At 42.1% G+C, this 24,312-nt stretch overlaps 1 protein-coding gene across 1 annotated transcript in view; it reads right to left on the reverse strand.

Moving 5' to 3' along the window:
- The window catches only part of SUSD6 (sushi domain containing 6), a 43,785-nt gene extending 22,086 nt beyond the window's left edge, over positions 1–21,699 (reverse strand). Inside the window, exons 1-2 of the mRNA XM_010162204.1 lie at positions 21,579–21,699; positions 17,074–17,103 (exon numbers count right to left, since the gene is read on the reverse strand). Of these exons, the coding sequence (XP_010160506.1) occupies positions 17,074–17,103; positions 21,579–21,699 (151 nt within the window). The remainder of the gene's footprint in view (positions 1–17,073; positions 17,104–21,578) is intronic.
- Between the last annotated feature and the right edge of the window lie 2,613 nt (positions 21,700–24,312).

Here is a 24,312-nt window from a genome sequence, read left to right on the forward strand (position 1 = left end):
GGTTATGGAGGCTGAAATTCTGAATTGAGAGACACTGCAGCTTAGTGGTTGGAACTAAGGCCTAGGCACAAGAGACCTAGTCTAGAGACATGCTCCACCACTAGCCTCCCTGCCTCAGCTTCCCTCTTCAGAAAGCTTTTCTGCCTGCCTTTGCGAATAAATGGTTTCAGGTAGCCTGGAGAACCCAATGTAACGATTCAAAGGCCCTTCTCACCACTGTAATTCATTTATATGACAAAGATTTACAGATTAATTTGACTGTTTTAATATTTGTGTCTTCTTTTTTTATATGAAGGAAGCCAATCCAGATGCAGTATTTCACAGTTCAGTAGTCCTTCCACACAGGTGTCTCTGCCGAGGAATTTACTTCAACCTTTATTGCCACAAACAGGACTAACATGTGGCTAGGGACGCATACATTGCATTAACATCTTGCAGTGCTACTGTCTAGTTTTAATTCCACAAAGCTCCTTTTGTGCCAGATGGCGTTTTTTATGTTATTTGTGACATTTCATTAGATTTCATTTATTGTTTTGAGGCGCTTATTTGCTCAGCTCTCTCAAGTGGGTTCCTTGAGCTACATCTTATCCATGTAGCATCATCAGTCATGTCAGAGTGATTCTTGCTAAATCAGCAAGAGTATTTCTCAGGGCAACATACAGTTAACAAGATGACACCACTGTGAAAATGCTTTATTGAGTAATGGCTGTATAAACTACCCAGAATCACACCTCCACAATAGCATTTTACCTGGATCGCTCTTGACTTTGACAGGCCAAGCCTGAATGATACTATTATAATTTCTTGCCAGCCAGACCATGGGCTCTAGGATACTCTTATTGAAAAGATACTGTTGCAGATAAGGTTCTTCCAGACAACTCAGTTGATTTACAGATACTGTTACAAAACCCTGCTTTCTTGAATATCACAAAATTCAAAACAACATGAAACCATTTTCATTGCTTGTTGTGCTATGAACTTTCCAGCCAGCATTTACAGCATCAAGTTGGAGAAATTTCAAGTCTCTCTTCAGCTTCTTACAGTCTCGCCTTCTCCTTCCTAAAGTTGTACTGCTCGTCCACACAGCCATCTTCCATGAGAAGATGCATGAGAAAATGCCTGCTCAGTTACAACATTCACTCATATCAGACAGTAATTTCAACTCCTGCTTCAACTACCTAGCTTCATAAAAGAGATGGTGTGGTTAGCTGGGGTTCTCACATATGTGTTGTTTTTATTTGGGTTTTGGTGTTTTGGTTTTTTTGTTGTTTTGGGTTGCCTTTTTTAAGGATTTACCTGCAAGGATAGTTTTTGTATGTTTCAGTGATATTTAAGTAAAAACAGTAGTAGATAGTAGTATCCACTGCATTACTACTTGCTCCTTTCTGTCTAAATTGTCAATCCAGAAGGATAACATTTCAAATTTGGTTGCAAGAGGTGTACAGCTGTCTTCTCTTTACTGGAAGAGATAGAAGACATCAGAATGAAATGCTAACATTGCATCATAAAATGCCATTATAATAGCTCAATTCTATGATATTCTGAGAAACAGGAAGAGGTGGGAAGGCTAGATTATCCCAAAAGACAAATAATTGTTTAAAGGAAATATTAATTTTTTTTTAGGTTCATCATTCCCTAAAACATAAAAATTCTTTCCAGTACTCTGGTCAACACAGGATATATCTCATATCTATAGACACTGATCTAGCAGACAGATTTCACAACAACATTCTTCTGACTCAGGCTTTGGAAGGGAAACATTAAGCAAGAGCAACCAAAACAGTAGGAGAAGTTATAGCCCATCAGCTAAAAGCAACAACATAATATTTCCCAAACCATGCAAGAACAAAGCAGTTTCTTACACAGAAAAAGCGTTTCAGATGCTCCCCAGGGAAGAATGCAGTAGAGGAAACTGTTGCAGCATGCTTGAATACCATAGGAAGTGCCCTGCTGAGCACAAAGGGCAGGGGGTGAAATTCTTGAGGGTTCTTCCCAGCTTCTGGGGCCAGAGCTTGGAGGAATGTCGGGAACACCCTGGGGAGCTCTCGCACTCACAGCTGAACCCAGATCTGCCTCCCATATCAACACATGAACATATGTGGTAGGAAGTGACTACCCAAATCCTGTCTCTTCCGCAGTATCAGTGCTCCCATCTAATAACCCCTTAATGGAAAGCTGTTTTTCCCAATTTTCCCAGTAAGAGTGTTTATGCTATCAAAGCTTAAATCAGAGGAGGGCAGGGGTTATGCTATTCTTTTTCTCTGTGTTCTCTCACCAGAGGCTTCAGTGTTACCACCACTGCTGGGGTAAAGTTTCTGCAGCTAGATTTCTCTCCCTGTACAGATCCAGCTTCTGAGCCTGCCTTACACACACCTACCTCCTCATGCCTCACTAGGGCAGCAAGCCTGTCTTCAACCAAGACCTATGGGCCTTGGGCACTGACTCAGCAAGCCCTGTTCCTGTGAAAAGGCAGCTCACAACCAGATCATCTGACACTTTCAAAAAAACCCAGAAGATTCACAAGATCCCTCAACATACAGGGCACTCCATATCCTAAAGGTTGACCCCATGCATGTTCCCAAGTCACTTTTTTAGGGAGCTGAAGAAAGTCCCCCTTGCACAGGGCTCCTCAGACAGAGGGTTCAATTCAGACTCAGTTAGTTCTGAAGCACTAGCCATCCATGCAGGGCTGGTAGATACAGCACAGGGCCTTCAGGAGACCTGTGCCCTTCTAGAAAGGCAGCCCTTTGTAAGCCAGATGTGCAGGCCACTGTCTCCAGCCCACTCACAACCACTGTGTCTACATCTGAGCACTTCCCATGCTAACTAATTCAACATCCCCACTGCCATTTCTAGACTGTCATGCAGCCTTACCTCCATGTCCCCTATAGAATTTAGGGTCTCTCTACACTCCATTAATTGCCTGAACTGCAAAATCTCTCCTCCTCATTTAAATATGATTCACAAGTTTATGGGTTTTTTTTTTGCTGTTGTTGTTTGGTTGGTTTTTTTTCTCTCTGCAGCAGATGTTCACATTTCTCCCATTGCACCCTTTGGATTGTAGCTCAGTAGAGAGGCAACAAACCACCAGGGTTTATGGCCAGATGGAGTTTATCAGTTGACATAAACGAAGACCCCAGACACGGTGAAAATAAACAGTACACAGATAGTGCCTCTACATCAACCATTTCCAAGATGTAGTAATTCTATGCCAGGCTACACCATACTGTCTCTTCAGCTGCTCAGGGGAGCTCAGTCTACCAAAAGGATTAGTGAAAATGTCAAAATAACAGTGCTTACAGGTTTCTTGGTAGTGGAGTGAAAGCTTCCCATGTAACTGAAATCAGTTTATATGGTTCAACCTCTTGCCAGTCAGTGAAGTTTTCACACAGAGGAAATGGAAGCCCCAAAGAAATCATGCTAAAAATAGCAGAAATGTTGCCCCCCAGAGAGACACACTTGGGAAGTCTCCCAGCTGCGTATGCAGACTCCTTGAGAACACTTAAATAAGATACGGATGTCTTATGCCTGAGAACTAGTGGGAAAAAAACAGCAGGGAGGGAGGTTATTTTATGCTGATAAATTACCATCCAGACAGTAAAACAGAGTTCCAGATTAAAACCAGGAGTCCTTCTACTAAACCTATCAGTTACTGTTCTGTAACTGATCTCTTTTTCTCATCAATATGGAGAAATTCAGAGAACAGCACACATTTAATCAGGAAGAATAAGCATTACAGGGGTAACAACGCAAGCAGAAATCGGAGAGCTCCAAACCCAAACTTGATCACTTGAGTCAAGTTTGCTAGGAACACATGGTGTTTTTAACATGCACCATGTAGAAAGCCTATGGACCAACAGCAAGTATTACAAAGCCATTCCGATGCTAAAGACTGAAACAGTATCTCCTCTACCCAGAGCTTTCCTGGTTTTGTTCATCTGTTTCCCCATCTCCCCCATATGATTGAGGAAAATGGGATTTGAAGTCTTTCAGGGAAGGAAACAACAGAAAACACACTGTCTTTCTAATAAGGCAACAGGTACTGCAGAACCATGTTTAGCAGGCAGCAGGGAGCTACCAGGACAAGAGGCGGTATAACGAATCCACGGCCCCTCCTTTCAAACTTCTGATAATTTTCCTTTCTTCTGATGTCCTCTGCACCAGCATGATTTGCTCAGCACATGGGAGTCACTCCCTCTCATCAGACACATCCCATCACGCACAGACGCTGTCAGAACTTTCTTCCTGTTGCCTACACAGTTATAGTCAAAGACTGTCCAAAGGCTGCTGCATTCAATTTCACAGTGCTGATCGTATTAGACAGCCTGCAGCGTCATCCTTTATTCTGCCTCTTGTCCACCCCTGTCTTTCCTATTCACTTTTTAGAAAAGGCTACTTTATCCACAGTTAGGATCTAGGATGCTACTCATACAAACAGCTATATTTTAGCAGTTGACATGGAGAGTAGAGGACAGACAACATGCCTAGGAGACAGCTTAGCCTCAGTGTAAAGTAGCTCAAGTTTGGGAAGGAAGGCAGAAGCATTAAAAGTATCTACTTCCCAACTGGACTTCCTCACAATAATTTGTATCTTTCATCACAGTATTAATGAAATACTGAACCTAGCCCCACCTAAACTCAAGAGTTTCTCTGTGTCCTCTCCTCCTAAATCAGTGCTCCTCCTCCCAAGTCAGAGCATCAACTGGAGTTTGGCCACATATCCTCTAGCTAACACCACATTCCCTCTGTGTGTGCACTGAAGAGCCTTCTAAAACCTCACAAAAAGATCTTATGCTAGAAACAATGTACAAAAAAGACCTTTTCCAAAACCTCTGGATTAGATCTTTTCACCGAGTACCCGGGGATTTCAAAGTTACTGTTTCCAAAATACACGTTGAAGATCTAGCACTGCCAAGAAATAGATTTTTTCATTCTCCCAAAGGATTATCCAACCACAAACCTTAAAACAGGTTCTCAGTTCTGAAACGGATGCTGCAATTGTGCAAAAGGCCATTTTGTAGCTAAACACACCATTATACTGTGTGAACTCCCACCAGAAGTAAAGGTGACTTCCCAGGAAGTAGAAACAATGTAATGTCTAGAAAAGGAGGGTGTTCCTCAAAATACAAACCCACTGCTCTTCTCTACCCTCTTTTTTTTGGTATCTTGCCTAAGGACAAAGGCCTCCCAAGCCCTGGGAAAGGTCACCTGGATTATGACACTGCATTTTTCTTTTCTCCTCATTTTTCTTCCTAGTCAGTATGGCTGAGTAGAAAAGGGAAAATTCCCTTAAATAATGAGGTGGGTAGAGGTGTCTGTCTTATATTAAATGTTATGATCCACTTTCATAGTCCTGCCCCCACAGCATCAGAACTTAAACCCATGAACGTAATTCACGGCAACCTAGTTGCTGCACGTCAAAGCTGCCACTATCACTCTTATTCTCAGGGTGGAAGAGACAATCAGACATTTACTCTTTATCTCACAGGGTAAACAGAAAACAAGTCACAGTATCTCTTCTGCTGCCCCAGAAAGACATTGATCTCACACTACCCTGCAAAAATCACACTGCCAGGCCTAGTGTCCATTCTGCAGTAACTCCACAAGGAAAAGCGAGCTACCCAACCACCTATGTTTTCTCTTAATAGCCGTTTTTTGAAATTATCCCTTCCTGCTCCTCTTAAAACTCCTTGTCAGCAATGAAAGCCACCCCAGTGTGTAAAACACACTCAAAGATGAGCATTCCTCCATAACAGATGTGGTTTGTGATCATATACCTTCTTATTCAGGGGCACATACCTTTGCCAATTACAGAAACTGTTTGCACTGGAAAGCAAAAAGACATTTAAAGCTCTGTTTTAATACAATTAAAGCAGTCTGAAAGTAAGAAGGTGTCATCATGTTGCAGGCAGAACTACATGTACTATTATTATATAGTCTAAAGACCACTGCTTGGAAACTTCTAATCCAAATCTAGCACATTTACTGACAACAGATTTCCAGTCTAGCATCTGCAAAAAGCTTCCAGTAAAGTAGTTTTTCCATAATGCTCCATTCTGAGAGAAGGTCATGCGACTGCACGTACAAAATTAGGACATATTAAGAGACCTGGCATTCCTCAGTAAAAACAGTTTAAAACATTCAAAACCAAGGTTCACAACAATGGGAACATAACATGGAAATCCTCTTGAGCAATCACAGACTGTTAGACTGAAAAGAATTCCTGTCTGTAAGTGCAAAATACCTGCACAGACAGAACTATTTTGCAGTCATGGAGATCTCCAGGGCTGCAGTAGCCCACAGGAGCAGGAAGGATGGTTTTGCAAGAGGTGCTTCTAGGACAAGAATGAGCAGCTACTCTTGTCCTAGGGCATCTGTACTGCCTGCAGTCAAGGGACATGCTTGTTCCGTGGTTGAGCACCTGATGAGACTCATCAAAACATGACATGTTGCTTTCAAACACTCCTCTTGATGACTTGACAAAGAGAGTCACTAAGAAAACCACAAGAAGCTGCCTCACCATTGCTGCATAAGACTACTTCATTCAGCATACTATTTTCTAATAAATCATGCTCTGGGGAGCCCTCACACTGGGGCTCAAACTGATGCTGAAGATAATAGAGGGATCTGTTTCTACTGGGCAAACAGGGAACACAGAAGCATCTTTCCAGCAAGAACTTCAGCTAGAGAATGAGGCTTCCCTCCATCATTATTGAGGCCCCAGCCAGAATCATAGAACAGAATCATAGTGGTTGGAAAAGACCTTTAAGATCATCAAGTCCAACCATTAACCTAACACTACCAGTTTTACCTCTAAACCATGTCCCTGAGCACCTCATATACCTGTCTTTTAAATACCACCAGGGATGGTGACTCTACCGCCTCCTTGGGCGGCCTGTTCCAATGCTTCACTACCCTTTCAGTGAAGAAGTTTTTCCTGATATCCAATCTGAACCTCCCCTAGTACAACTTGAGGCCATTTCCTCTTGTTCTATCGCTTCTTACTCGGGAAAAGAGACTGACACCCACCTCTCTACATCCGCCTCTCAGGTAGTTGTAGAGAGTGATAAGATCTCCCGAGCCTCCTTTTCTCCAGGTTAAATAACCCCAGTTCCCTCAGCCACTCCTCATAAGACTTGTTCTCCAGGCCCTTCACCAGCTTCGCTGCCCTTCTTTGGACCCACTCCAGCACTGGTAACATACCTGTTCTCATCATAGAATTGTACAAGCTGGAAATACAAAGCTCTCTTGTACTGCTGCTAGACTTTCAGTACAGATAATTAGCATTGTCTGGGGGTACATACGCACCAAGAGGAAAGAAAAGCAGCATGGCTCTACCTTGCCTTCCTGAAACAATTCAGAACGGGCTGCCACTACTGCAAATTGTTTAAAGGAATGGATTCGTGCCTTCTTCCAAATGCTGCCTCAATCTGCTTACTAGTCAAGTAACCTTTGGAGAAAGTTAGCCTCAGTCTCTTCATGGATTTCCAGATGTTACTCAGTTGCTCTGTTACTCAGAGTAATTTCATGCTACTCAGATTTTACAGGAATTTTGCAGCTCTCCTTCAGTACTGTATCGCCTGCAAATTTAAGCAGTAGGATACTAACTTCCTCTTTCAAGACTGTGAAACACACTGGGCAAAGTTTTCTGGAGTGCTTGCATGACTTGAGACATCCTCTCCCAACTGATTACCAGTGGGACAGAAACACATTGAAAATTTTCATTTGATGGTAAATGTATCTGACATCAGAGCCATCCCCACCAGACATCTTCCCTAACTTAAAGGGATGTAATGCTCTTTTTCTTTGCTATTTACTTGCTTAGCTGCCATGTCACTTTATAAACACCAGTTTAAACTGACAAAAGAGCAAACAATTTAGTGGAAACTAAACTATACCATCAAGACAAGAGGAATTTCTGACATAAGCTTTATTATACAAAGATCCTTGTTCCTGGCATTCTGCCCCACCTCCTTTCTTCCACCTCATGCACTCTTGCTGCTTGTTACACAGAACCCCATTACTCTGTTCAGCTATTTCCTTTCCGTATCTGTCTCTATTTTATGCTGACAGGAATAAAAGAAAGGACAACTTTATTATAAGGATCAATTTGCACATCTATCTCAGTTGTTTCTCTGCATTTAGAATTGAGTCTTCTTGCCCTGGTTTCTCCCCTCCCAGTACATCAGAGGCATATTAATCCAGTTCTTTTAACATCTACAGGCACAAAGCACTTGCAACAAGGGATATAGCAGTTAAATTCTTACGTCTTCATTTATTTTTACTGCATTGCCTCTTCTGCTTTTTAAATTTGCCGTCTTGTTAAAAGTACATTTGAAAAAACCCACAAGTTTGCTACTAGCTATTTCCAAGTAATTAAATTCATTCATCTAAACAGGGAACAAGGGAAATAAAACTACTTTCTCCTTCATGCATTTTCCAACCCTCTTCTTACTCAATAATTATAAATGCTCTTATCCCACTAAATATTATGACCAGCACTTATTAATTCTATTTTTTGCTGCCCTTACCTTTCTCTTGCAAGCCTTGTTTCATGCATTCTTTAATTCCTAGTTTTTTAGTTCACAGCATTCAGGTTTACAGTTTTACTTTTTCCTAAGCCTGCTTCCACCATAATACTAAATATTTCATTTCTATCATCACCAACAGAAAAGGTGTTTCAAAAGAGGATGCAGAAACTCACACATCCTAAAACCAGCCACACAAAGAAGTATGGTAGCTAAGTTTAACTGCAAATTCAAAAGCCTCCTCCAGAGCTTGCACAGTGACTCAGTGACTAACTTCCCAAGGAGACAGCTGGCAGATCTGCACAGCTGTGTCTGCTGGCATATGTGCAGAAACAGGAAAAAAAGAGAGGACAAAACAGTGTGACCATAGTGACTTGCAGGTCTGTCACCCTGTGCTTTCTGCCCAGCTCACCTGAGGCACAGGGCACCCAAAAGCTCCACCTTTGTTCAGTGCAGGTTCAATTGAGCATCTAATGTTTAAGACATTCTGACCTTGTCAAAGTTCACAAACAGATGTGTGCTCTACAGAAATAAGCATATTAGAACAGTCCTGGAGATTGGTAGAGTTAGAAATACATTGAAATAAGCACACACACCTTGTCAGCAGCCACCACACTCCCAGAAGACCTTCCTGTTTCCACACAGAGAAATTAAATGTCTCCCTTCCTCAGCACACCAAGTACCTTGTGCTGTGTTTACAGAGGAGACTCTCTTCTGCTTCTCCTTGATGCCCTGAGGGACAGTTTATCAAGGGTCCATGCGCACCACTTATCTGAGGAAGAGCTATGTAGGTCTTCCAGCTGGTCTCTGGCTGTTTGTCCCCATGCAGGAGCCATGGTTCATGGCAGGAGGGCCAGCTCACAGCTGGTCCCAGCAGCACTGCTCCCTCCAGAGCAAGGGGCAGCCATGACTCAAGCCAGCACTGCTCTGCAAAACCACTTGGTGAACTATGTCCCACGTGAACCTATGTGAACATGCAAGAGACATCCATATGGGCATACACAGAGATTAAGGCCTGTGAATACTTTAACCTATGCATATAAGAACGTCTCTTCAAAACACACCTTTCCCTTCTTATTCAACAGTTCAATGCACACAGCACTAGCAATACTGCTCAGGACAAGGCTACGGGCAACCACCACCATTTTCTGCTACATGCCCTCCAACCATACTCACACAGTCAAGCCAAGGGGCTCCTACTTCAGACACTGTGGGCCGACTACTAATTTTAGGCCCCATACAGGGTTGAAGAGGTTGCACAAAGTACTCTTGCCTCTCTCTGGTAGGCAAACAAGACAATTCCCTTTGCTCTCTTACCCTGGGGACAAGATGATCAACCTGCCTGGCCTGAGCTGTTATTTCTACAGCTAATGGAACTGGAGAGGAGATAGCAACTGTGGGGATTTATGTAGGGCCTTAACACTAGTTTCCAACAAAACAAAAAAGGGAAAGTGAACATAGTGAAAAACAAATATTGGCTCAATGTTGATCACAAATGAGAGTAATGCAACAGGGTTGCAAGAGTCGGGAAAGTAAGTTTCACTAGAGGAGTATTTATTTTTAAACAAGACCTTATAAAAGAAATACAAACATTTCTCCAAGGAACTGACCTGAAATTCTGTACCTGGGCACAAAAAGCGTTTTCAGTACCATGAGAGGCCTGGAAGGCAAACCATTAATAGGCTGTGTGTGCTGACTGTTTCCTTTGGTTGAAATACATGAGACAAACTAGCATAGTATCTTAACTATTTCCTGTAAGCATGACTGCAGAATGCTTCTCTAGCATACAGCTGAGATCCTAACACAGTCCCTTTAATTTAACTTTTCCATTCAGAAATTCTCAGACAGTCACTCCCAATCAGAAAGAATGAATACTATCAGTGACAACAGTGGCATCTACCAGTTCACATTTAGGCAAATAAACAACCAGCTTCCTCTCAACAGCAACAACCCACTTTTAACATGGTGTGGTCACATTCACTAGCCTTTCAGGATCCACCCGCAGGTGGAAAAAAAAAAAAAAAAAAAAAAGCAGAGATAGGCAGAAAGCAGCTTGTCAAGCAACTGACAAAATAGCGTCCCTCAGAACCCAGGGGCTGGGGTAATCCCCTTTTTGAAATGCTAATGTCATTACAACCATAGCACCAGAAGACAAGCAGTGGGGCCTGGGTGACAGAGCCTCTGCTGTGCCCTTACACAGATGATTTAAACTGGGCCTTTTGTACCTCTCCTCTTCAAAGCTCCCTGCCCCTCATCATGCTTGACAGGAGCTGCAGCTGCCACCCGACCCTCCCAAGAAGCAGGGGTGGAAAGATCAAGCTGATGAATTCATGTGTCTGGGGCGAGGGTCCAGGGCACAGCAGCCATATGCTGCAGCCTTGTGTTCTGCAAACACGCATACGAGGATAAAGATGGGCTCGGGGAACACTTGCAAAAAGGCAAAGCAAAAGATCCCCAACTGCTCCCTTGCTAAACAGTTGCACTACAGTAAAAATCATTACAGCTGGTCATTAGACAGGCACAGCAGATATTGGTATAGGAGAGCACAGTTCAAAGAAACTAATCAACATAAATACATTTATCCTCACAACCCCAGGAACCAGCTCAGCCGCAGGGAAGAATCCCTCCCATGGAAAAAGCTACTCTAAAGGGATGGAGAGCGATCAACTTTCCTGCAAAAGCAACTGGAACTAGTTGCTGTGGGGAGATCAGAGACAAGACCACGTACCACAAGTTTGATCCTGTAAACCATGTGATATGTAACAACTGACAGATGGTTACCAGGGGGCTTTTAGTTTTGTTTTCAATTTAGTGTTCAGTTTTCATTGCCTTCAATACCAGTCAGGGAAAGACCAGGGAAAACCATGATTGTAAATTACAATTCAAGTAATGACTGTTTCAAATGCTATCTATAGAATTTGCTGGGGGAAAAAAAAAAAAAGTTTCCTACAACTAACCATTTCCTACCATCTCCCAGAGAGCCTCCTACTATAGGAGGAAAGGGGGACCCATCACCACAATGGCTGAGAAGTAAAATCAAACTAAGTTTTACAGCAGGTGAAATACAGGTTAACTGGAAAGCTACAGACTGAAACAACATTTGCCACTCACAAGTACTGCTGCATTTACAATTCCCACTTCACTGTGCAATTAGGTGAAGCTACTCTAACACCACAAAAATAATACATAAGAGCACCAAATCCTTCTGCTGAAAAAGAAACAGGAACTATTTCACCTTGAAAAGCTCATTCATCCCACTGCTGCTTAGGTGTTTGAACTCCTACCTATAGAGAAGTATCTCTGCATGTAATTAGGAGGCCAGCCTGTATTGCCACAGAAAGAAGACAACAGATCCCTCTGGAAAGGGAGGTGCATCTGGTTTCGTCTGTGCAGGGTGCACACTGGCAAGCATTTTTGAAATGCTGCCAGCAAACCCAAATAATTTTTAAATGAAAAACACAAAAGCCTTGGCTCTGCAGACACCCTCCCTTAGTACTACTAACTAACCAGTGTCGGGAGAAAAATTACCTCCTTTAAGCAGCTAATTAAGTTAAGAGTTCAGTGGATGAAAACAGATTTAGTGATAGATGCTTCCATGCTGTCAGAGGATGCAGAATAGACATTCATTTTCATCCTCTCAAATCACTCCACAGCACCTGATGCAGCCAAGCATAAAATACTCCTGACCTGCCTCCAACAAGAGGCAGGTGGCCCCAGGTATGTGGTAAAACAGTTAAGTCTTTGCTCACTCTGACCGTAGTCAGAGAATGAATCTCTTCACAACACCCCTCATCAGCAGCTTCCACCCTCCTCTCTTGGTTTTACTGACAGCAAGAATCAAGGATGCTAAAAGCAGCACTACCTGTGCACTGGATGACAGGCTGCAACATTGCCTTTCCTCCATGCAGCCATACCACTGCCCACCCAAGGACTTAACCCATGTGATCAGCTCATGACTGGAAAAAGCTGGTTTAAGAGAGATCAAACATGACCAAGGCAACAATGACAGGAAAAATAAAGAAAAAAGCCAAACAAAACAGTGCTCTGAAAATGCGCTCCAGCCCTGAGGAATCTCCACAGCCGGTGGCATGTGCCAAGAGGCAGTCAGTTCTCCAGGGTGCTAAAGAGGAGGCAGAACTTCTCACAAGGGCTAACCTCTTCCAGCACAGCATCCACACTGCACTTCAAGTGTGTTCACCCATCATAGGCATTGCCTTACACCAGCAATGATCTGGTCACCATTGCATGCACCTCCTCTCCCGCATGGCAGAAGTACAGTGACAGTGCCTGACTGCTGGTCTTGTGATCTGCCTCAGACCAAACTTGCCAACTGTTTGTTTTACTACCACTTCAGTAACACAAAATTGAAGAGGGATCCTGTACCAATAGAGAGCTCAGCTCTCCCAGCACTGTACATCTTCCTCAACTATTCCAAAACTGGAGTCTAGTTTACTAAATGCCATCGAGGAAACAGCCACCAAAGCACAGAAAGATAACATCTAAGTATTAGAGAAGTAAATGCAAATAAATATATTAAAAGTGGGAAAGCCTGAAGGTTGAAATTATGCTAGCTCAACAACATCACATTTCTACATCACAGCAAGACTCATTTCTGCTTTGGGCTACTGGCAATAACATCTTCAACAAGACTAGCTTGTTGCAAAAGACAAAGAAGAGGAGCACTGGAAAAACAAACTTGCCATCTTAATGAATTTCATGAAGACTTGCACTCAAAGGCAAACTCATCACAGCTTGTGACTATGTTCAGATTTTTCAGCTTATATATTAAAAATAAATCATTTCCTCAGTTGAGAGAAAAGTGACAGTTGAACCTAAACACTCAAATGATAAAGCATTTATCTTCTCTTAGTATCTTATAACCTAAGTCAATTTTGCCCAAGAAAGCGTTTACAATGAAACCTGAAGGTTGTTCTCCAGGAGTGTTCAAAGGCTACTTTTGCTAGAGAAAGCAAAATCAGCGAGAGAATGTAAGAAGCACTAGTTCTGGGATAATACAGAGCATTAAAGATATGGTCCTTTGCTTGTGTTAAAGAGAAGTAAAGATGTGCTGCAGCGTAACGTGTGGCTCAGCACAACTCTACCCATCCTTTTCAAGAAGTACAACAGCAGGCCTGAAACTTAAACTACTGGAGATGGGTTACACAGCAGGCATATCCCCAGGACTTTCAGTTTCAAAGTTAGCTGCTCTGAAGGTAGGAGTGGAATGGGACAGAGGAAAAAGCATTAAAAACCCACACTTCTCCCCTCCCAGACAGGGAAAAATTAACGGCTGTGGGTTTTGTCTGACATACCAGAAGTGTGTTCCTAAAGGCCTCTGCAGCATTAGGTAGGACTCCTGGAGATAAATCCCCAGGATGCTGGTGGTCCAGAATAAAGGCAGAGGCAGAAGTCCCTAACCCACTCTGATATAACTTCATTCCACACATATGGTGACACACAGACCCCACCTGGAAAGCATCACCATCATCAAGGAGTGATACCTTGGTGTTGACAAGGACCCAGGGTCTAGCAGCTTTAATAGGTTTACCTTGTTTACAAGAAGGGTTCCCCTACAGTGGGAGTAGCAGACAAACAAATGTAGGATGGGGAAGAGCAAAGCAGCTTTTAAATATAAAACTGAACACAAACTAAGAAAAGCAGAACTTTGAGAAAGTCATGGATATTTCCCTAAACATGGCAGCAACTTCCACTTGAAATTTCTCCCTATGTCTTGTTTCATGCTCAGTTGCTATATGGTCTTTTGCAGTTTCTCTCCCCGTCCAGATCCCCAGCCTTGTAGGCAGACACAGACAGTGTTTCAGTAACTGGCATCTTCATTGCTGCCTTGAGGAGATTCCTGTCTTGAAGTTTCAGTCCCTGGAAGGCACACACAATGTTTAACCCTCAAGTTCTTAAACTCTCTGTCACTGTCTCATTAGTCAGTCCTGTTGCATACAGAAAAGCCTCAAAACCCTGATGCTGTAAAGGCATATCCTGCATACTCCTGAATTAAGACATTCTTGCCTAACCATTAAAAAAAAAAACCACCTAATGCACACACATATATTTATTTCTGCTGGAGTCCTCCTTGCCAAGGCTATACTATTCTCAACCACTCTAATCTGCTTGCATAACTAAAACACTACCTGCTTTCAGGACTCACACTACTTGGCCACCAAGACACTAATCGGCTTTTTAAACCACCAGGAACTTTCTCAGAACTCCATCTGTAGAAACCTCCACCTTCCTGTTTTGCTGCGCTCCTCTGTGTTCCTTCTCCTCTCCTTCCTGGAATCTTATTCTCCCCTGACCCTCATTCACCTTCAATCTGCTTTACCACCTTCCTACAGATCTCTATTCACTTCTAGTCCTTTCCTATGCCTAAAGAGTCTCCAGATAGCTCAATTTCCTTCACAATATTCTAGTTCTACGTAAAACAGAAAAACTTCACCTGTTGTCTCAGCAGCTGACATCTCTGCTGAAAAAGAAGAAAATGCAATAATAATAAAACTTGTAAGATCACAAGACACTCTTATTTTCTCTTTCTAATGGAAAGTTTCATGGGTACCTAAGGGTATGTCTGACACAAAACTCATTATACATCATGTTGGTCTTTTTCTCAGGACATTGAAAATGTTCCTTCAAGCCAGAAAAGCAGCAGCTGCCTCTGGCTTTCTAGTTATGACTCTGCATGCATCAGGCTACCATATCTGTTCCATGTCTGTGGGTTGAAAACTCAAGACAACACCCACCAAAAGTACTTATCTCGCTCTACAGCACGGCAACATTTTTCCAATCATTCATGCTTCTCCTTTTCTTGACAAAGTGAAAGATGTATCTCAAAACCAGCAAAGTTTCTTCTGCTCTTGAACAAGAAAGACTCTCCCCGTTAAGATGACTGGCTAGACCTAAAACGCTGAGCCCACAGAATTTAAAGATGCTCTTTTGTTACCCTACTGTTCAATTATTTCACTTTTGTTTCCCCTGAAATGCTTCTTACCACACCAAGCAGATAAATGCACCTATCCTTGCATTTGTGGCACTGGCCCTATAGAGAAGGAACACAGTAGGCACCTCAATCCAGCAGCAGCCAGGCCAAGGTAGACAAGCAGTGAGGGAGCATCCCTACAACCTCTTGAGATTAGGTAGTCTTTTCAGCACAGGAACTCCAAAAGCTCCCCTCCTCCTTCCATAATAAAAGGATCCCTGTACTAGGCTGGGCTGAAAAGCTCATTTTATTCTTAAACAGTTTAGCAACAAGCTCCCTCTAGTCCTATCCACCTAGCACATCCTATAACTCATCTAGACAGCCCCATACCTAAGGGGTTACTTCAAATCCCTTCAACAACATCTGGAAGCAAACAATTCGCCGGTCCTCCAGCTCCAGTGCAACACTTTGCAGAAGCAGAGCCTCAGGGGAATTCCTGCTTGCAGAGGAAGATGAACACTCCCCAGAAGTTTTAGTCCATTAAAGGGAAAATATTTTTTTTTAGATGCAGATTAGTGCAGACAGAAAAGCAGGTACAACCTCTTAAAACAATGCCATAATCCTCTCACTGGGTTCCAACTACTCTTACAAAGGTACACGCATTTTTGAGCTTGCTGTTCAAGTGCCTTCAGTGCCCTACCTTCACTCTTGACTATCAGCAGCTTGTTACCAACAGTGTTTTAGCAATCCTCATCTAGACTCTAGATGTGGGTTTAACACAGGATTTTGACAGATTCAGCCACAAAAGCTGCAGACTTGACAGTCTATAGTAACCCACCTTGCCCTGCCACTTGTTTCCCCCTCATCACCCATGTAAGCATGCTGAGGACACATCTACTCCACAGCTTTACATACCACACACCAGCTATTCCAGCAGTATTTGCAGTAACAGCCTATGCTGAAGTTTGCCATAGTTCCAGAGCAAATTTACTACTTCTTCTGCTACCCCACAGAGTCAGTAATAGCTGAATTATGTATTTAGAACAGATAAAGAACCCAAATATGTTTCACAATTTCTCCCAAAGTTATGTACATTCATAACATGCTCACAGGAAAGATTTTAGACTTCTTCTGAGCACAGGAAATGAAAAGCAGGAGTATCTGATGGAATATATCCAGAGTCATGCTCTGTGATGAGATGTTCACCTTTCTTGATTAAAGGAAACAAAAGGTTTTTTGCCTCAGCTTGCCCTCCCTGTCCTCTCAATCCTCTCTGGCAGACTCTCAAAACTCTCACAAGCAGCATCTTCCTCTGCGTTTTCATGAAATATTTATTCTATTTGTTTTTGCTTGAGCCATCTGAAGTTAAACACTATAGAAGGCACAGGGATCCCTGCAAGCACAGTGAAACATATGAAGTTATCTCCCCCTCTCAAACTGAGGGGAATCATCTTTCCCAAACACAAGGGACAAAAATGGAAATGGGGCATAGAGATGGATCTCAGCCTATCCAACAACAAAAATATAACTGGAATCCTAGCTCATAGCCACTTATATTAACCAGTGAAACATCACACTCATCTCTCATAGAACAGCAGTGACTATAAGTCTACTCACATGCAGGTCCTTTGGATTTGCTGAGCCAACCTAGGACAGACAAAAGGAAAATTCAGGATTACTATTGTACTTGCTTTAGTTCATCCTTCAACCATTAGAACCGCTCAAAAGTAAACAAGTTGTGTGGCTTCTTGAGATCCCTTCCCCTCAAGCCAGTTGCTTAAACAGCACTGCTGGATCAATGCAGTAACAGTATGAATATTATTATTTGAATAGTCTAATTCTGGGCCCATTCACATCCGCCTCCTAGCCACCTTTGCGGCCTAGCCACTATTCTGCAGCTCCTCACCATGCTCTTCCCTACCACTGTGCTCTTACTAAGTAATCTAAAGGGACTGGAAAGAGGAACTGCATCTGAAACCACTCCCCCTTCCCTCCATGGAGAACTACACACTTTAGGCTGATGCTGTAACTTCTGCAAACATGCACTTACATGAAGCACACAGGTTAGATTCAAGATCCTCTGTTCATGCACAACACCCCCCCACATTTCTGTCTGGCCGTCCAATGTTATAGCGTCCTTGATTGATGACCACTGAATTCATCCCTAGCTCTACAAATGCCTTCCTTTCAGATGCACAGAGGCAAAGGAAACCTCTGCTTTGCACAGATTCCCAAGGAACAGGAACAAGTCTGAATCTGCTCAATGACTGGAGTGCGCACTAACAAGCTGTTCTATGCAATGCAAACAAATACCAGCAGTATCCAAGAGCTTTTGTGCAGAGCAACTTTGGCACTGAAAAGACTTCAGAACAGCAAGTAGCAGAATGGCTGCATTTGCATCAGAGAACACACAGGAATGAAGTCGTTTCAGTTTATTCAAGCTCAATTTATCACTTTAATGGCAATCCTAAAAATTAAAGAGCTAGCTTTATAGCATTTTGCACGTGATCAGTCAACAAAAATCAGGCTGTGTCTAAAGCTAAATAGACTTAAATTCACTAAGCCTGCATTATTATTAATTTTTAAAGGTTAATATTTAAACTCTCTCCTTTATCAGTATTGATATTTGCTTAATTCAGGATGTTGAATACCTTTACCAACACCTTTACTTGCATTTCCCAGGGCCAGGTGATGCTATCATCAATAATGAAAGGCCCAACCTATGTTTTGATAGGTTTCTCACAGAGCTGGTTATGAAACCAAGAGAGATTACATCATTTGGAATACAAATGATAGGAAGATTTCAAAGTATTTTAGAGACTACATGTTAAAATTTAATGAACAATTTATTCTGATCTACCATCATTCTTTCAAAAATAGCCTGGCCAGACAGTAGGATCATTGTGAACGAGATATATACACAAGGCCTTTGAGAGCTTGGGAATAACCCTAAGGGACAGAGATTAAAAAAAATTAAAAAAAAAAAATCACAGCAACAAATCAAAAATTGAGAGGTGTTATCTGTAGAAAAGCAGATAAAATGTTTGTTATTACTCCTCTTCAACACTTCAGAAATTCCCATCTCTATCTACTAAGCACCCCAGCATCTCTTAGCTACATTCCAGATGAACCCTCAAAGAAAACAAAACAGACGGAGGAAGTACTAAGCCACAGCATTTCAGGTCCTTGCTTTCCAAGTCTCCTCACCTACTCATTCCTTCATTATTTCTCCCAACTAATCTTGGAGAACTTACCAAACAGGTAAAAAAGGCACAACAGCAATAAAACTAAAAAAAAAAAAAAAAAATAAAAAAAAAATCTGAACAGCACTGAAGTTTCCATAAATCCTCCTCTTCTGACATAGCTTCATTGCTTGTCCATCATCAAATGCTGCATTTGTTTTGTGTTAAAATATGTGCAGGAGTTATTTTTATATTAATGGATATCTTCCTGTGAAAAGGTAGCAGTTTCCCTATATTCTCCAGTGTGCTTAGTGTCTAAGCAACTTATAATGCTCATCTCGCAGCACTCCAGGATATCTAGATGGATAGCTTGAGATAAAGTGCCAAAGGTTTTTCTTAAAAATCCATGCATAAATAAAATCAATTTATTACCAGAGGACAATTTATTACCAGATGCTTGCTGAGTGGAAATGAGTCTACCCTCTGCATTAACCGTGCAGCATAGAGAACACATTCCTGCCCAGAACATGAATATACCTCTAAGCCTCTTGGAACTCAAGCAACAGAATTTCTAAACAGCAAAATTATTGCAATAAAATATACATCATACAGTTTTAAATACAAGTCACAAGCTCTGCTTTCTCACTCAGAGCTGAGCCAGCCATTGCCTCTGTACTTGTCTGTCTTTTTACGGGAACATTTTTCGGCTTTTGTAGCAACTGTAAACACATCATGTTGGTCCCACATTCAGAATAAGCATTACCACCAAGAGATTTAATACAATCTCTTGCTTCATGTTAACATTGCTTTGCTCTGCCTGCTCTGAATGATTTTGCTATGTAAAGTAATAAAGTGAGGATGGTGGGGTGGCTGGGGGACAAAGATAAGAAAAATTATTTTCCAAGCACCTTGCTAGTATTCTTTGTTCCTCCATCTGGCTCTTTGCTCCTCAGCTCACTTGCTCATTAACATTACTCATGGCTGGGGTGCTGCTGTAGGTGGAGCTCTCCAGGACCATGACACATTGCTGAGCACTCCCATCCCTCCCAGCAACTGTCAGTTGGGTTGCTACCTCCCAGTGTCAGAACATCTGTACATGGAAGCACTCCTCAGCAAGCCCTTACCCTCCCCTAGGATTTTCCCCTGCATGTCTTGCCCTCTGCTATGATCTTGGGCTCCCCTCCACACGCGCTCACTTTCTCACTTCCCCTGCAGGAAATGGTTCATGCCTAACCACTATAATCCTATTAAGCTTATGATTTGCCTTGATCAGTTTACCACAGCTGGTTTCAGGTCCTGAAGTGAAAGGAACACAGAAAGGGGAACAGTGCAGAACCACTCACAGGTCTTCTGACATGCTTAACTAGTGCTTTTGTTAATGTGATTGGACACCTCAAGAATTATACTAAAAAGGCTTACCAGTATTGTGTCTGCCTTTCCCCATCTAGCAGCCCCTTGCAGCACAAGGCATTTGCATACTGATTACAGACTCAGTTAAAGGTGTTACAGTGCGTAATGGGAGTTTCAAATGGGGATGATGCACTTCAGCCCCAGGCTGGGAGGCATATCTGAGAGGCCTACATCTCAAATGAGGCAGTGACATTATCATTAATAACAGCAAGACTGGAAAAAACAAGGACAGACTAGACCCAAAACGACCTTGTCCCTTTCCCACACTCACTATCTGTTCTTGCCAATTTGTCACTCTACTGTGTGACCCCCACCCCTCATTACCTAAAAAACCAAAATCAAGCCAGGAAGACATACAAGTCTGGGTTATCTGATTTCAGCAGCCTCTCCCTTCCAACTTGAAGAGCCAGAAATACTAAAAGGAGATCAACTCCTCCTCCAGCACCAGTAGACTCTTCCATACAGGATCACTTCAGTTTTGAGTGCATCTGGCAACTAACATTTACTCTGCTCTACCACACAGAGGCCAATCCAAGCTTCACTGATGCTAAGGAGTGCTGGTCATGGGACATTTTCAGGTACCATGATATGTTAAATAAATAGAACTTTAGAGTTATGTCAAGAACTGAGGGCTTGTTTTCAAAGGCAATCTATTGTTCTACATTGCAACAGCTGCTGAAGTCAAATCTATGCGTCTTTTTGGGACTAACTTCTTTCAAAGTTCTGTGCAAGTGCATACAAAGGTATTCCTTCCATTCCATGTCATCTGGGATCTCACTACAGACAAAAACTACATCGTGGCTGGTCTGAGAAAAAAGACACGTTTCAGGGTACACTGGGTAAACAAACATATACTTCACATCACATTCTACCTTGAGTATCTGGTATATTTTTTTTCTTCCACTCATTTCTAAAAGCTATATCCCCTCATCTCTGCTGACATTTTACTTATTATCCCATTGCAGTGCTATTTATATTATTCACAACACTGGTCCATAAGATAAACATTAAGAAGTTAGAAAGGGGAGAAGGAAAATGTCAGGCTGCAAAGAGGATCTAACAGAGAGCTGCAGTCAGCAGGTGCTGAGGTGTCAGAAGATAGCACACAAGGAAACAATGCACAGATTCATCAGCTGTGCACAGAGCTGAAGACAGTCTGTGCTTCCAAAACTACTTCACATGAGCAGTTGCTACAGGGCATATAGATAGGAGTGTCTACATGAGAATCTCACTCAACCAAAACGTGGTCCACACTCTTGAGGTGGTCCAAGTGCCTCCAGCTGCAGTGAAAGGATGAGAATAGAGGGGAAAAAAGCTAGAAGAATCAAAATGACAGGGTAAAGGAAAATCACCTATTCAGTTCAGACACTGCCCTCTGCTTAACAAGTAGCGACAGAATTTTCCCTGTGAGTACTGAAAGATGCGTACAAATGCATCAACCATCACCAGTTTCCCCATAAAAATATATTAGGCCACCTCCATACTTGTACATCTCCCCCTCCCTGCAGCACAGGCAAAGGTTTCACTTACCTGTGGCCTGTGCTTCCAAGATAAAGGTACCAAAGATAACTAGCAGAAGAAATAACCCATGGCTAGTCAAGGCAAGAGATGATCCTGTGTTGCTCTTTGGTGCTACCATTCCATGGCACATCTTTTACCCACCGAAGTTTCTTTTTAAAAATTTCCTGAAATATCTGGTTGATCAGGAACACCTCAATCTACAAAAACAGAGACAAAGAAAGAAACAGTAAGTGTTGAGACAAACACCTACAACATCTGGGGAAGGGAAGAAAAAAAGGGAAATTCAGAAACAAACAGGAGCAACCTTTTGCATGTTGTAGCATTTAGGAATCTTACCAAGTATTCACAGTTCACAAGGTAACAGGAGCAGAAAAGAAGATCTTCTGCATAGGAAATACTAAAAGGAGCTGCATGACAGAGAAACTAGAACTTTTCACTCACCCTTTAGTATTTCAGGTGTGAAAACTGCCTAGCTTACAGTTAATTTTAGCTTTTCCTTTCAGGACAACCTCAGATGATATAGCATCTGGAGAATTTGTTTCAAAAAACTTCAAGAGAGCCAGCCTTCTTACACCCCCTACACCTCCACCGCCTTTCAGAAGGTCTTCAGGACACAGCAGACTGTACTAGACAGCTAGGATAAATAAATTAAATGCTTCTTCAGCCACCGGGAAAGGCACAACAAACCTGACAGCCAGCCGGCAGGCAAGCACACACTTATGAGAAAGAATGTAAACCAGCTTGCAAACCTCAGGTATAATGTTCTGACAGTACAGAGCATAGCAATTAAAATTGCAGGATGTGACACTGCTCATACCTGAGGACTGAGAGATTCAGCCATAGCCTATCAGGCACTGTCATAGCAAAACCAGACTCATACACGAACACACAAACTGCAGTTGGGAAATCAAGAAAGCATGAAGTTGAACTCCCATTTTTAATGAAGGAAAAAGACCCAGCAGAACACATGTTCCATTAACCTAGTATGGTTTAGCCTGCAAGACTTTCAATGCTAACTTTGGATCTGGATGAATAACAATGTCATGTATAACTCCAATGCTCAGGAAAGAAAGTTGGGTCTAAAAAAAAATAAAAAAAAAAATCTGTGTACACTGGTTTTGCAAAGGAGGAAAGAAAAAACTGGGATAAAGACAACTGGGTGAGTGATGGGAGTAAAACAGGCAAACAAAAAAAAAAATCAGCCAAATTAAAACCAAAACAAAACAAACCACACATGGAGACTCATTTCAACACTTCTATTGTGCTATTCCTTACACAGACATCTAAAGCTTGCAGGGGAAAAAATAATGCAGAAATTAATGTTTCTTTACACTTGACCCCAGGAATACTTCTAATTTTGAGGGGAAAACCATTCAGCCAAATGGATTTTCATATTGAAGGAGGATTTTTTAATTTTTTTCCACGTTTCCCATATAAATTCAAGACTGCTGGATAACTTCAAACAAATTTGAGAGGTGCAGCAGCACATACCATACTCTTTTGTACCCTGTGAGAACAGATGGGAGACTTGGGTTAGTGCTCCTACTACTAGGGAAGGCAATCTGACTTTCAGATCCTTAAGTACTTCTGAGATGAAGTTAACATGTCAATACTGACCAGAGAAATGCACAATCCAAACAGCTACAACTCACATTTCCAATTACTCAGGCAAAAAAGAAGCTACATTATGGGAGAGAATATGTAGATTTGTCATTAAACCTGGTAGTGACCCTAGTGAAGAGTTTCCTTAGTTCCATGTCACTACTTTGCTTGTACTTACTTCACAAAAGGGCTATCTTTAAAATTTGGACCTTTCAAGTCAATTAGTCTCTAGCAAAGGAGAATTCTTTGTCTGCATACATCCCTGCCTTGAAATGTCATTTCAAGATGACATTTAAACTGCCATGTGGCAAGCGTGGAGCTGATACCACAATAAACTTCATGTCTGCCTCTTCTGTTTCTTGCTTCATTTGGAGAGGAAGAAGAGAAGTGAAACTATCTCACTCTATGCCTGTAGCACAGCCTATAGATTTCTCATGTCTGCCACAGACAAAAGAGTCAGTACTTTGTTCACAAAACTCCTACCATGCAGAAAGGAGTAAGGAAGTTGCCACTTACCTGCCTGCTAGAATTCTTTCATCAACAATTAGACCACGAAATGATAAAACACTCCTCTGAAGCCAAGCCACATAGTCTGTACATCTGCCCCCTCCTCTCAAGTCAGATCTCCCACATGGATTTTAAATTCATATTCAATTGGAAGAGGTCTGCATCTGGCCTATATTCCAGGGCACCAGCTGGCTGCTTTCTTTCAAGAGTCACTGCTCTACAACAAATTACAGCTTTGACAAATCAATGCAACATCTTCAGCAAATGGCCCTTCTGATTAGATCAAGATGGGTCTGTCCTCTCCATTCCAATTTAATTAAGCCTCATTAATATAACTCTGAAAGTCTTGCCAAGTTATCTTTTAAAGGTGGTCTTGTCTGCCCTTGGAATAGCGCTTGCCAGGTGACAGATGAGTGACTGAGTGGCCAGAAGGAGTCATAGGGAAGAGGGCATGCAATTATCACAATTTCCTGAGCTGCCTGAGGTGTGCTACCTTGCCCCAATGGTGTTTTCCTCTCACAAAGATGGCACGTGGAAGCCAGCAGTCCAATTCTGGTCTCTCAACAACAACCAAGTTAGAGATACCTAAAACAAGAATATCATCTGAGGGAATCAATTATTGCTTACTCTCAGT

This window comes from Antrostomus carolinensis, unplaced genomic scaffold (assembly GCF_000700745.2).
Source record: "Antrostomus carolinensis isolate BGI_N321 unplaced genomic scaffold, ASM70074v2 scaffold12172, whole genome shotgun sequence".
Taxonomy (NCBI): Eukaryota; Metazoa; Chordata; class Aves; order Caprimulgiformes; family Caprimulgidae; genus Antrostomus; species Antrostomus carolinensis.